This window comes from Rhinopithecus bieti, unplaced genomic scaffold (assembly GCF_001698545.2).
Source record: "Rhinopithecus bieti isolate Rb0 unplaced genomic scaffold, ASM169854v2 scaffold_44948, whole genome shotgun sequence".
In the NCBI taxonomy this organism is placed as follows: Eukaryota; Metazoa; Chordata; class Mammalia; order Primates; family Cercopithecidae; genus Rhinopithecus; species Rhinopithecus bieti.
The window spans coordinates 872560-885812 of record NW_016818762.1 but is presented as its reverse complement, the minus strand read 5'-3'; the positions used below and the strand labels follow the sequence as shown (position 1 = coordinate 885812).

General features: G+C 41.8%; 1 protein-coding gene across 1 annotated transcript in view; it reads left to right on the top strand.

The window, feature by feature from the left end:
- The window catches only part of RYR3 (ryanodine receptor 3), a 580605-nt gene that overhangs the window by 248740 nt on the left and 318612 nt on the right, over positions 1-13253 (top strand). The window contains exon 11 of the mRNA XM_017857433.1: positions 10598-10771. Within this exon, the coding sequence (XP_017712922.1) occupies positions 10598-10771 (174 nt within the window). The remainder of the gene's footprint in view (positions 1-10597; positions 10772-13253) is intronic.

Sequence of the window (13253 nt, the reverse complement as noted above, 5' to 3'; positions counted from 1 at the left end):
TTTTTTTTTTTTTTTTTATTTTAGATTGCCAGTACAAGAGGGATTCTTTCAATTCAAATTGATATCTATTTAGTAAACATTTTTGCCTCCAGGAAGTGATTTAGAGCAGTGCAACTTTCTGAATCAGTGAAACAAAGCAACAGCAAAGTCGTAAGAACAGAGACTGGAACATGGAGTGGGGGCTGAAGGTGGGTGGGAGTAGAAGAGGGAGGTAGAAAACAAGAAATGACTCATCACGGCTAATGACCAAGCAAGTGTTTTTCTAAGAATGCCAGTTTGGTCCTTTCTGTATTTGAGCATTCCACCCCTTTCTCCTTGACCCACTCAGGGTATGCTGCCAAGGATAGAGCAATGACCTCGAGGTCTTTACCATTTCAAAAAGGGGCTTTTCTTCCAGCGCAGGATCAGGCGGCCTTCCAGGCAGCTGGCAGGATCCTCTTCCAAGGGGACTCTTGCATTCTATTCCGTTCTTGGCTCAGCCTTCTGAAGCATGGCTCAGCACTGTGCTGTGGTCTCTGGGGGAAGCAAGGAAAGCTCAGAGCCCCATAGAGACCTTGTAACACCCCTTCCACTTGGCATCACTTCTGGCCTCTGAATACATTTCCCTTCAAAGGGTGCACTGCTTACCTCCCCAAGTTCCTCCATTGCCACGTGTGGGGAGGCAAGCAGCATATGGCTGGAAAGTCGTCACGGTACCGTAGGGGCGGTCGGCATAGCAGAGCTGGAGGCAAAAGTCACCCATGAGTCACATTGTCCTGTGCACTTGGCAGCGTGGTGACATTTCACTGGAGTCACTATGCTAGAGATTTTAAATAAGTCTCCATGCAGTAGTCTTCAACCCAGCTACCTTCATTTCAATTTGAAAGGAACTGAAATTAAAATGGCCTAGGCTCTGTGGCAGGCCAAGATATGGCTGTGTTCCCACTGGATGTCAGGGTTTCTTTGGGATGTTGTGTGGGCAGGGCTTTGGCACCTTAGACTGTGAAGCTGCACAAAAAGAAAGAACATGTGGAGAACACATAACTCTCTCATACACCATCCAAATAACTGTGCAGGGAGAGCACTGGAGAGGCCCTGATTTTCCTGGGCTTCCATATGCCTGCTTAGTAAGTGTATTCTTGCCTTGCTTGGCACAGGTTTTCCTTAAATGCACTCTCTGTGCTTCCCATCACCAGCCACCAGTGACAATACCCAGCAGAAAGAGGTTTGGGGCTCTGTTTCTCAACAATGTAAGGACATTGAATCATCTGGCCAGCCCTTGCCTGTTACAGGCATTATGTGACAGAGCAGGTGGGAAACAGTAGCGTGAGATAGTGGTTCAGGATCTGTGTGGTGGCACAGGAGTTGGGAAGGCTGAGGGAGAGGTGGAGACAGTCAGCTGTTTCCCATGGGACTGGGGCAGAGGGTGAGGAAGCAGGGTGTTCATCTGATCCTCTCCATATGTTGGAGAATCTGCAAAAGAGAAAAAAGAGACTCTTGGGAAGATCACTGCTGGGGCTTTAGTCATGTGTTTTGGGAGGACACTGGGTGTACTGGGCCATGAATATGATGAGCTTCCCAGCCCACATTTTCTGTCAGGTTGCATTAGCCTGCGACAGTTATGACTACTAAATTGGGAGCCACTGGACAGCTGCAGGTGCGTGCTAACATCCTTAGCAGCCTGCCATTACCAGGAAGATGGCAGGTGCCCTAGTGCATCTTGTATGTGCATGATAAGGTGGAGGTGTGATTGAGCCTTGCTGAAAGGTGACCAAGTCCGAGAACCAGCTGCAGTTATTGGCCCGGGCCTGGCTTAAATGGAATCAGACTAAAGACTTGGAGCAAGCTATACAAATCACACAGAATAAAGAGCAGGATGTGATCTTGATCAAGGTCCTCCTTCCCTCACTTCAGCAGATGATGCAACTCAAATTGGAGGGCTAGGATGTAGTATTACTTCCAAAATACAGCATCCCAACCTTATCCCTTTGATCTGAGAGTGGTGTTGTGTAAGATACAGCCTGGCTTCAAAGTTAGCCTAGATCGGGCCTTGATTCTCATCTGCTCTCTGTGAGACCTGCAACACAATTCTTCATCAATTTGCACCTCATTTGAAGTCTGTCATAAAAGATCATTCAGACCTGAGAGCTGCCTGCCCTTCCACAGTGTCTCTTGCCACTTGCCTGAGGCTGCCTTGAGCCCCAGCATACTATTTCAGTCTTGGAACATGCTTGTTTTTTTCTAATCACCACCGGACTTGTGTCTGAAATATCTTTTGCCCCTCTGCACTCTACCACAGTGAGCACCTTCTCATGCTTTCAGGCAAGTGTTAAGTGCTCTTTGTGAGAGGAAAACCTGCTCATGCATTCTTAAGGCCGTCACTTCCTTAACGGGGAGGCGCTGGATGACAAGGACCACACATACCCCACCCTGCTTTATTTTTGCATCCTAGAATCTCTTGTAGTAAGTTTGAAAAATGCTTGCTGAAGGGTTACATCAGTGTGGTCATACCTTGAAATAGAGTGAAATCCATTTCATTCTAGCCTCCATTATCGTCATAGAAACATCCTGCCATCCTTGTGTAATCATTTTGCTACTGTCATCTCTTCCCAGTACATACCCAATGAGAGAGACTCATTTTATTTTGAACATCTAAGTCAAATTTCTATGAACTTGATTTCACATCATTTTTCCATGGTCTTGACATTGCAAGGCCATTCCCACAAGGATTTCAGATAATGTGATTTAATATTTACTCTGGCATGGCAATATTGTCTCTTTAGATGTCATGACTCAATGTCAGTTTACATCATTGAATTTTTTTCAGGGAAGGGTGAATTAATAATGTTAAAGCAGGCCTTATGTATAGCCACTTATTGTAAATCCACTTTAAAAGTGCTTTAAGAAGCCATTTTAAATGACTACACCATACATCTTGAATGATTGGGCTAGAATCTCAAATGTTGCCTATTTCATAGTGTAAGGGTGTAGAGCTATCACTGTTCCCAATTAGAGGAAATTTTTCCTGACTGTATAAAAACATTAAATTCAGTTTAGTAAACATTTATGAAACATCTATGTGCTGATCATGGTGTTCTTAGCCAAATGTGACTTCCCTGCCTACCTTTCACATGCCGTTTAACCTCGGCAGCCATGGCACCCCTAACCAAGGTGACAGCTGTGCTCATGGTTCACCTGTCTCTGAAACCCTGGTGCAGAAACAACACTGTTTTTGCCGGTTCCCTTGCTTGCTCCATTTTCTCACCAGGTTATCCACTGGGGAAAGGGAGGGTATGGAGCAAAGGAGGGAAGGGGAGAGAAGAAAATATGGATAGTAAGATTCAAATGCCTAAAGACAACACCACTTACTGCAGCTTCATTTTCAATAAAATCTACAAAGGATTTTTAAACTTTAAACTGATGTGCTTTCTCTAGAGTTTGTTGTTCAAAGTGGACCAAATAGTCAAGTAAAACCTTGGGCTTTGAAGTGGAAGAAGCCTGGGTTTGAACCCTGGCTCTGCCATATGCTGTTCATATGTTTTGTGAAAAATATAGATTTTTTTTTTTTTAAAGTGTGTCTTGAAAGATTGCTGTGAAAATTAAATGAGACCAGGAAGATGACCTGGTAGTTTTCTTATCCATAAAATGGAAGTAGTGCTGCTTATCTCAAGGTGGTGGTGCAAGGGTTAAATGAGAAATACAGAGAAAAGAGCCCAGTACAGTGACTTCTGCTCAAGAAGTATGCCTTCCCCAATGAGGCAGATGAATCTGCTTCCCAGCATGTAGTAAACAGAGGAAGGTGTTCCTCCTCTTCCCACACAAAGCTTGGGGCCAGCTAGACTCTTATCAATGTCCTGCAGTGTGTGGTTTTTAAGGGCAATACGAAGATCTCAAATTCTAGATGAGAAAGCCTTAAGGGGGCTATGTTGATATGGAAACAAACCCAAAGGTGATTCCTCAAGGTTTCTCCAGAGACACCTGGAAATAGTGGGCTAACCAGGAGTTTCTTGAAGGCTCACCCCAGCATCCATGAATGGACTCCGCCTTCCCATATCTACTTTTCCTCTGAAACATTTCTGAGTGTCTGCAATCCTGTATTGTAAAAGGTACTTTCTTGTCATCTGTAAACACAGGTGGCTTAATTGTATTAAATAACACATTTCACTCTAATTAATAGGCATGAATTAGAAGCTACTCCATTCCACATATCATCCTAGATACTAATGGTGTCACAACTCAACCATCTCCAGCCATAATTCTTTTCAGCCCATCATTCACATTGATGCCAGAATGGTTATTCTAAGATGGAACTCTGTGTTTCAGTGGCTTTCCATTACCTACACTAGCTTTTCCCAAGAGATATTCCAAACAATGATAGTAGTGGGAGGAAATAAACAAAATGCTGCATTCAAGTTCAATAGGTCATTTTGATTTTTTCATTGATGTTGATGTTTTGTTTTTACCATAGGACAAACAGGAGCTTATACGATCACAGTATTCCCTTTGACTCTTAGAAGAAGATTCGGTATTTGTCCACAGTCGTCTTTTTCCCATATGAAGTCTGTTAACAAGATGAGCTTCAGAAATATGAACCTGTAGAATAGAGTTCAGAGTCCTTAATTTTTGCTCTCATCTCTTTCTGGGTTCCAGCATTCTCCTTGCCGTGCCGTGCCCCTTTACTAGAAAGCCAATCCCTTCCTCATTACCCTTCACTCCTCTCTACCCTGGCTGCACTCATGTTATGTAGAAATTCTTGTATAAAACCATCCCTTACTCCCTTGGTAGAGTTGTTTTTTCTTCCAAACTCAAATTGTACTCTGAATATAGACCATTGTGCTTGTTGATTTATATGTATAACTCTTAAAATTTGTATGAACCTAAAGCCATTTTCTTTTTTTTTTTTTTTTTTTTTTTTGAGACGGAGTCTTACTCTGTCACCCAGGCTGAAGTGCAGTGGCGCCATCTCAGCTCACTGCAAGCTCCGCCTCTCGGGTTCACGCCATTCTCCTGCCTCAGCCTCCCGAGTAGCTGGGACTACAAGCACCCGCCACCATGCCTGGCTAATTTTTAATATTTTTTTTAGTAGAGATGGGGTTTCACCGTGTTAGTCAGGATGATTTTGATCTCCTGACCTCGTGATCTGCCCATCTCAGACTCCCACAGTGCTGGGATTACAGGCGTGAGCCTCCGTGCCTGGCCTTTAATAGTATATGTTTTCAATTTTTTCTTCATATTAACCTTTAAGCAACTAAACTATTGGTACAATTAATTATTTAACTGTGCTGCTGGTAATGGTAACCATTCAGATAATTCTGTTCAAATGAATTATACCTGGCTTTGGAATTGTACCTGATTTTGGATTGTGTTCTATTGCTTACAACTATGTGGCTTTGAGCAAGTTGCTCAAACTCTGCAAGCCTCGGTGTTATCATCTGTAAAGTAGGATAATAAAAGCCATAGGGCTATTGAAAGATTTAGAGAAAATGTAAAGTGTCATATATGATACATACCACTTTGTGGTCCTTGGTAAATTCACGTGATGGCATTTTCATTGTAAAGTACTTAGCACAATACCTAGTTTGAACCAGGTACTGGGCAACTATTGGTTCTAGTTTCTTTCTTTATTATTTGTTTGTTTGTTTGTTTTGTCTACTCTGGGCCGGCTGGAGTGCAGTGGCACCATCTTTCTCCCTCCGCGCCCTCCCTCCCTCCCTCCCTCCCTCCCTTCCTTCCTTCCTTCCTTCCTTCCCAGACTCTCGCTCTGTTGCCAGGCTGGAGTGCAGTGGCGCAATCTTGGCTCACTGCAACCTCCAACTCTCTGGTTCAAGCAATTGTCCTGCCTCGGCTTCCTGAGTAGCTGGGATTACAGGCACGCACCAACACACCCAGCTGATTTTTGTATTTTTAGTAGAGATGGGGTTTCACCATGTTGGCCAGGATGGTTGGCCAGGATGGTCTTGATCTCCTGACCTCATGATCCACCCACCTCTGCCTCCCAAAGTGCTGAGATTATAGACATGAGCCACCGCGCCTGGCCTAGTTCTAGCTCCTTTCTTCATCCTTCCAGGAATATTAAACCAATCTTAGCAACTTGATCATCTCCAGCCAAACCTTTAATATTCCAGGAATATTAAACCAATCGTAGCAACTTGATCATCTCAGCCAAATACTAATATGACAATTATGATGTGGTCATGAGCATTTCCTTAATAAGGTGTCAATGGAGGCAGAGGATAATGATTACTGCCCTTCAACTCATATTAGGCCAGATAACCTCTTCCTTCTTAGAATCAGCTTATCATCTAACATAAACAAGGTTGATGCAAATAAACAGATATAGATTGAATGCCTGCAGAACAGTAAAACAATAACAAATGATTTGCAACCAGTTTTAAGCAGAGCATTGTATGACATTGTATGAAGGACAAAGACAAAGAAATCCCAGTTTTACACCTTTGGCATTTTCAATCTGCCAGGGGACAGCTAGTATACCAACAACAATACCTGTTTTTAAAATGTAGATTTTATTATTCAGGTATGATGAAGCCAACAAATCAGGAGACAATCAGCATTGGAAAAGAACACTTGTTACTCACCATTCCCAAGAGGAATGGACACGCCATACCACACAGGGCCACACAGAGAAGCACCATCCTCCAGGAGGAAAGGAGAGTGAGGGGAAGCTGGGGGAAAGAGCCTTTTCATGGTTTCCATAGAAAGAGATGGGCTGGGCAGGATAAATAGGCTTAGGGTTGGCTCCTTTGAATAATTTCAGCAGGCTCTGGAGCACGGGAGTTGCTATTGGTTGTCTGGTACCAGCCCTGGGGAGATTAGGCTACGGGAATAGGGGTCCAGAAGGTAAAGGAGGAGGTTGGCTTTATGGGCTTTGGATTGGTTTGCGTATAAAGGTGTGCTCCTGGATGAGTCCTTTACCATTTTTAGGAATTGGCTAGCCCTGGAAGGACAGTCCCTGCAGGGTCCACCAAACCATGAGATCAGAGAATGTGTGCAGGTATTCTCCAGCTTTGGCTAAGTAGAGAAGGCTTGATGGATGAGATGTTGTGCTGTGTTCCTTTATGTGATCATCAGTCAGGTGCAGCCATGTGAGGGGATGCAGGAGAGGCTTAGGAAAACAAAGTTTATTATACTCACAGGTCCTAGCAACAGGAGACGTGCCACGCTATGCAGGCTCACATAGGAAAGCACCAGCTTTGGTCAGGAGGCAGACAAGGGGCATAAGCAAGGTGACAACCTTTGCCACCACTTTTGTTGGGGTTTCCATGGTTAAGGCAAGGCAGGACTGGGTAAACAGTTTGGGATTTGCTAGTTTGAGTAATTTCAGGGGGACTGTAAGCTATAGAGATGGTCCCTATCTACCTAGTACCTGGCTTTGGAAAGGCAGAGGAGTATCGCCTCCTGGAATATATGAGCCAGCTAGAGGACATCTGGTTGTGAATTGATTAGACTGCATATCAAAGGCATGCAGCTGAGCCCTTTGCTGTCTCTGACAAGAAAGGCAGTCTCTCCCCAGCCAGAAAGTTTTAAAAATATCGAAATACCACAATATACAGAAGATATGAAATATAAACAATACAGATGTAGAGATGTCAAGATGAAGCAGGGGAATTCCAAACAGAAAATATAATGTCAGTAAAGGCCCAAAGAAGGGGAATATTTGGTACATGAGTATAAGTACTCTTAGTCCAGTTTGGTTAGAGCATTTGGGGTATAAGAACTTTAGAGATAACAATTGTATTCCATAGGAACCTGGGAGTTATTGAAAGAGAATGATTGGATTAGCTCTGTTTTTTAGAACGTTTCCATTTCTAGCAGTAGGGTGACTGCAGCTGGGGCCATATCCAAGTAAAAACAGAAGGGAGCATTAGTTCATACTCAAGTCAAAAGAAAATCACCAATGTGCTGTCAATAAAATCAAGCCTCTCCATCACCGAGCTCTTTCATTTCCTTTACTGATTTATCATTATTGTTTAGGGTTGAATTGGGTTGTTTTTCATATGGATTTTGTCTCTAGATCTTCGTTTGTTGTTGCCACTGTTCTATTAAATTAGAAGTGGCCACTGCAGCGACTACCATAGAATTTGGAAGCCGATGCTGTTTTGTAAAACAAAGACACAGAAACACTTGTTTCTATACAGAATCATGATTCGTTTATTTCAGTGAGTCCAGAAAAACAGATATCTTTTTTTTGTTTGCAAATCTATATTTAAGTGAAAGGCAAGAAAGTAATGAAGTTACCATATTCATTGATAGTTGGGTAATATGAATTGTTTTAATCAGGAGCTATTAGAAATCAATGTAATTATTCATATTTAACAGTTGTGGTGTGCATAATTTTAACCCTTGCATTGGCTATGGTTAGAGAGCAGACTAGAGATGAGGATTTTGGCATCTTTTCAGTTCTGTTACTGGCTCGAGTGTCTCTAGAGCTGTGAATATTTCTGCAGTGAAAATCAAGTATCCATTGTTTTATAGAATAAATGCATTCTTGATGAATTGCCTTTAAAGAAAATCCCAATATATCAAATACTATTTTCCTATTAGCTAATGTTACAAAATCAGAAATATATTTTCTGGAAATAATCTTTTGCAAAAGAAAATTCATACTTATCCTTGGATGTTATCTTGCTGCTTGAAAAAGTGACGAAGTCATATTTAATAATCCAACCAATGTTTCAACACACACATTTAAAAGAAAAAGAAATTTCTTGTACTAATATTGCTCCAAGTGATACTTTAAATGTTGTGCGAAATAATGAAAGCTTGAAGGAAAATAAGAGCTGAAATGAAAAATAAATGTAAAATAAAAAATTACTCAGCTATATATATTCTCTCAGTATATGTCCATTAAGTAATTGATAGGTGTTGAATTTTCTGTTATAAATCCAAAGTTAATTGAAATTTGGCCTGTGCCCTTGATTTTTTTCATAGCCTGACAAAAAGAAAATGTCGTATAAACAAACACATTTTACATTATGATGTGCTAAGTGCCCAGTAGAGCAGTGAGACTGTGCTGGGAAAGAACAGCAGGAGAGACTGACTCTTCCTTTACAGAGGTAACCTCTGAGCAGGGTTTTGAAGGGTGAGTAGTAGTTTAGAGTAGGAGAAGAGCACAGACTCTGGAGCTGGACTTCCTGTCATTACTTCCTGAATGATCTTGGGCAAATTTACCTCCTTCATTTTCTCATCTGTAAAATTGGAATGGCATTTGTAGCTACATCAGAGGCCACTATGGAGAGTTAATACATGTAAAGAACTTAGAACATTATATTGAGCATGGTAATGACTCAATACATGTGCTGCTGTTTGTTCCACTATTAAGAATGAGAAAAATGTGGAGGCCGAGGTGGTGGATTGCTTGAGCCCAGGTGTTCAAGATCAGCCTGGGCAACATGGGGAAACCTTGTCTCTGCAAAAAGCAAAACCATAAATAAATAAATAAATGAACAAACAAACAAAAGATTAGCTAGGTGTAGTGGCCTGCACCTGTAGTCCTAGCTACTCAGGAGGGTAAGATGGGAGGATCACTTGATCCTGGCGGCAGAGGTTACAGTGAGCCAAGATTGTACCACTGTACTCCAGCCTGGGTGACAGAGTGAGACTCTGGGCTCAAAAAGAAAAAAAAAAAAAGAGAGAGAGAGAGAGAGAGAGGGTAGGGAGGGAGGCAGGGAGAGGGAGAGACAGAGAAAAACGTTTTTGCAAACAGGTAACAGCCATTTTTTATTCTGTAAAAGTTCAAATTGCTTCCTCCTTAATGGCTTTTACAAATGAGCAATTTAATGCAAGATGTAGAAAAGAAATGGAAATAGGATATAACCATTCAGAATAGAACCACAGAGGCCCTGATTGATGAGAAGGAGAAGAAGTTACCATGCATCAGAGGACTACCTCATGACACGCTATTGTGACAGGTACTTCAGATTGTCACTGTGTTGTTACCTGATGCACAGGAAGTCCCTTTTCCACACTGGAGAATAGGCAGTGAAACAGTGACAGCTGAAGAATGAAACCGCTTGACTACAGCACACCACTGAGGAGGCCCTAAGAGACTGATACACAAATTACTACATTAGCTTAAGCCACGTTAGTAACCCCTGTCTACTCAAAGGGTTTCCTTTCTCTGCAGATTTTTATAAGAAATTTTTACATGAAATCAATAGATAGGATGAAAGCCTCTGAGTCAGTGCATTTGTGACAGGTAGCCATTACAATTATGGAAGATGTCACTTGCTGGAAATAAGTTACTTGGCTAGTAACAGGTTACTTATTAAGGTATATAAATCAGGATGAGGAAAGTAGAAAATATAGTGAAGAATTACACAAAATCAGAACAGAAGAGAGGGCTTACTAGGTGCCCCCTTTACCCATGGATTTAAATAATCACTGAAGTAACCAGAACTCGAAAGCCATTGATTTTACAATTAACAAGAGATAAGGGAAGCAAGTCTTTCTGAAATCCTGGCTTGGACAGCCACATCATGATTATTTTGGTAACCAGTTGCCTGGCTTACAGATTTTTCATAGGTGATTCGTTTTGTATATTGAGCTTCTAATTTAATCAGATAATGCCTATGTTTGTTTCTTTTTGTGTATGAATTAGGAACTCAAGGAGAAATTAGATTCCAGTCACAAGCGAGACATAGAAGGCATGGGAGTTCCAGAAATCAAGTATGGAGATTCTGTCTGCTTTGTACAGCATACAGCCAGTGGTCTGTGGGTGACCTACAAAGCACAAGATGCAAAAACTTCCCGCCTGGGACCTCTGAAAAGAAAGGTGAGAGTCAGAATGTCTGTGTACAGTTGTTTTACCCTGAGTTGGAAGCAACTAGGCAATAGAAGTGATTCTGAGAATCAGGTGGATGTGATTGTGATTTACTTCTTACTATTCAGAAGAGTTATTTTGTGATAGATTGTACACAGTTTCTTCCATACGTCAGCCTAATTTGGATACTTTGACCCCATATTCAATGGGGAAAAAAGCAAATACACAGCAAATCTGTAAGGAGGAGATGACGTGCTTAATGCACTCTAAAACCCGATCTAAATGGCTTTTGGTGATTTGCTGTCTTGGGATTACCCACATCATTGCTCCCTTCCTTTCAGTGGATAATTGAGTTATTGTGCAGTTTTCATAAAAGAGTAAATAGATCTCTACAGAGAAAACACAGCTTGCGTAATAACAAGCCCACAGGAACCCACTGGCAGAAGGAAGAGATGTTGTGGAGTGACAGAATCCACAGATTGTATCTTGATTTGAGTGGTGCATCACAGCCTGCTCCAGTGAGAAAAACTAGCTTGGGTACATGCAGCATCTTTCACCAGAAAGTCAATTGCCATAACAGTGTTTCTTTTGGTGGGAACCAAATAATGGATGTCAAGGATGTGATGCTTTTATCCCTGAAAAACCCTTATAAAATATGGGTTTAAATAGTCAATTAGTCCCAGAATAAGGTGCTAGGAGGTACTGTGCTCTGTAGTTGAGGTATAGCAGCCTAAGGTAGTCATGATGAAAAGTTTTCCAGAATGCAGGTTGTGGTAAGAAAGGATGTTGAGAATGAACATAAGGTAATATCTTAATTTTGTGTAAGGCAACACAGACTAGGAAAATATCCAGAAAAGGGGAAATGAAGTGATCAAGAGGGGATAGAAAATACAATAAATAAGAGGCCACATAATCTGGCTTGTGTGAGACCAACCCTTCCTCTGAAAACAGCTGCACAGGCTGGATACAGTACCTTCGAAAAAAATGGAAGGTTTCAATAACCAAGCCAGCCAAAACATACGCACAAAATATTGCACATAGAACATAAGTGCACTGAGGTGAGCCCCCCTTCGTCTTTGTTTTCCCCCTCAGCACATTTGCTGATTTGCAGAACTAGGGAATGGGATCTTGCATTAGATCAGTTGTGCTAAAGAGTCAGATTAGACATAGGTTCAGCTAAGGCTTCTGGGACTCAGGGGGCCAAGAGTCCAGAGTAGAGAGAACTGCAAAAACATGCACCTAAAATTCTACATGCAGTTTCCTCTAGAATCCTAAGTTGACCATGGATGGGGTGTGAAGCCAAAATAGTAAACGCAAAACTGCTGTGATCATGAAGAGCAAAGCAGAGATGTTGACATTATGACAGTACTAGGGATACACAAGTCAGGGTTCAGGGTGTGACAAGCTGGAATGACCCTGGGAAATACAGTAGGCTTTCAGTTGATCTTCAGAAGAGCTACACCCCGGGAATGAGGGCTACACGTTGGGAATAAGAACAAATGGAAAATAAATGCCAAAAACCCATCCTCTATTCTTACCAGCCTATCAGAAGAAAATTCAATCCTCTATAGAGTACAGTAATACCATCTAGAGCCTCTACAGTCTTTCAAACCTACTAAGGCAATGGTAACATTTAAAGAAAGTAGAATTTGTGGATCTTGGCTGTAACTCTGGGTGGGCAGGGACACGCTCCAAGGACTCTGCAAATGTGGAGAGATCTCATTTTGCACTGTTGACTTATTGTACCTGTCCATGCCTTTCTCTTCTAGGATCATAGCCCGCACATTCATTTAACTGTTAGAATGTATGTGTGAATTTGGGAGGTGCTTTTATGAACTCTATCCAGCTGGTGCGATGGTGCTCAGCCCTCGACAGGGCTACGCTGCTTCATTTCCTAGGAAGCATGTTAAGTGCCCTCTCTAAAAATACAAAGGATGTCTGAATCTGTGCTGTGTTTTATGAAATGAACAAAACAGTAATCAAGAGAAACCAATCAAGCACAAACACAATGAAACACCTGATGAGTAGCCACTTTAAAGCACCCTCTTTCTTATTCGCACCTTAGGCTTCTTCTCCCTGCTCTTCAGTTGTAAGATTTCTCCAAGAGAAAGAAGGACCTTAGGAACTGGGCTGCTGAGATCAGTAGAGTTCATAATAACAACATTCTAGCAACTGCGTCTCCTCCCCAGTTCTCATTACTTTCTCATTTGGCTGGCCAGTTTAAATGTGTTATCTGAACAAGCAAAACCTAAGAATTTTGGTCTTTAAGGACCAGAAATTTGGGACCCAGGCCAAAGTAAACATAGTGGCAATGTATTACTAAACCAAATGCAGCATTGCTAACCAGTTGCTGAGGTGTTCTGACAAAGGAATATTTTCTAACAGTTAGTGATTCCAATGGTAACAGTATCCTTTGCTAATGCTCACACTGCAGTATACAGATGGGATGCAAAGTCTTGTTTCAAAAATGAACAAGCCTGAATTCTAATTCATC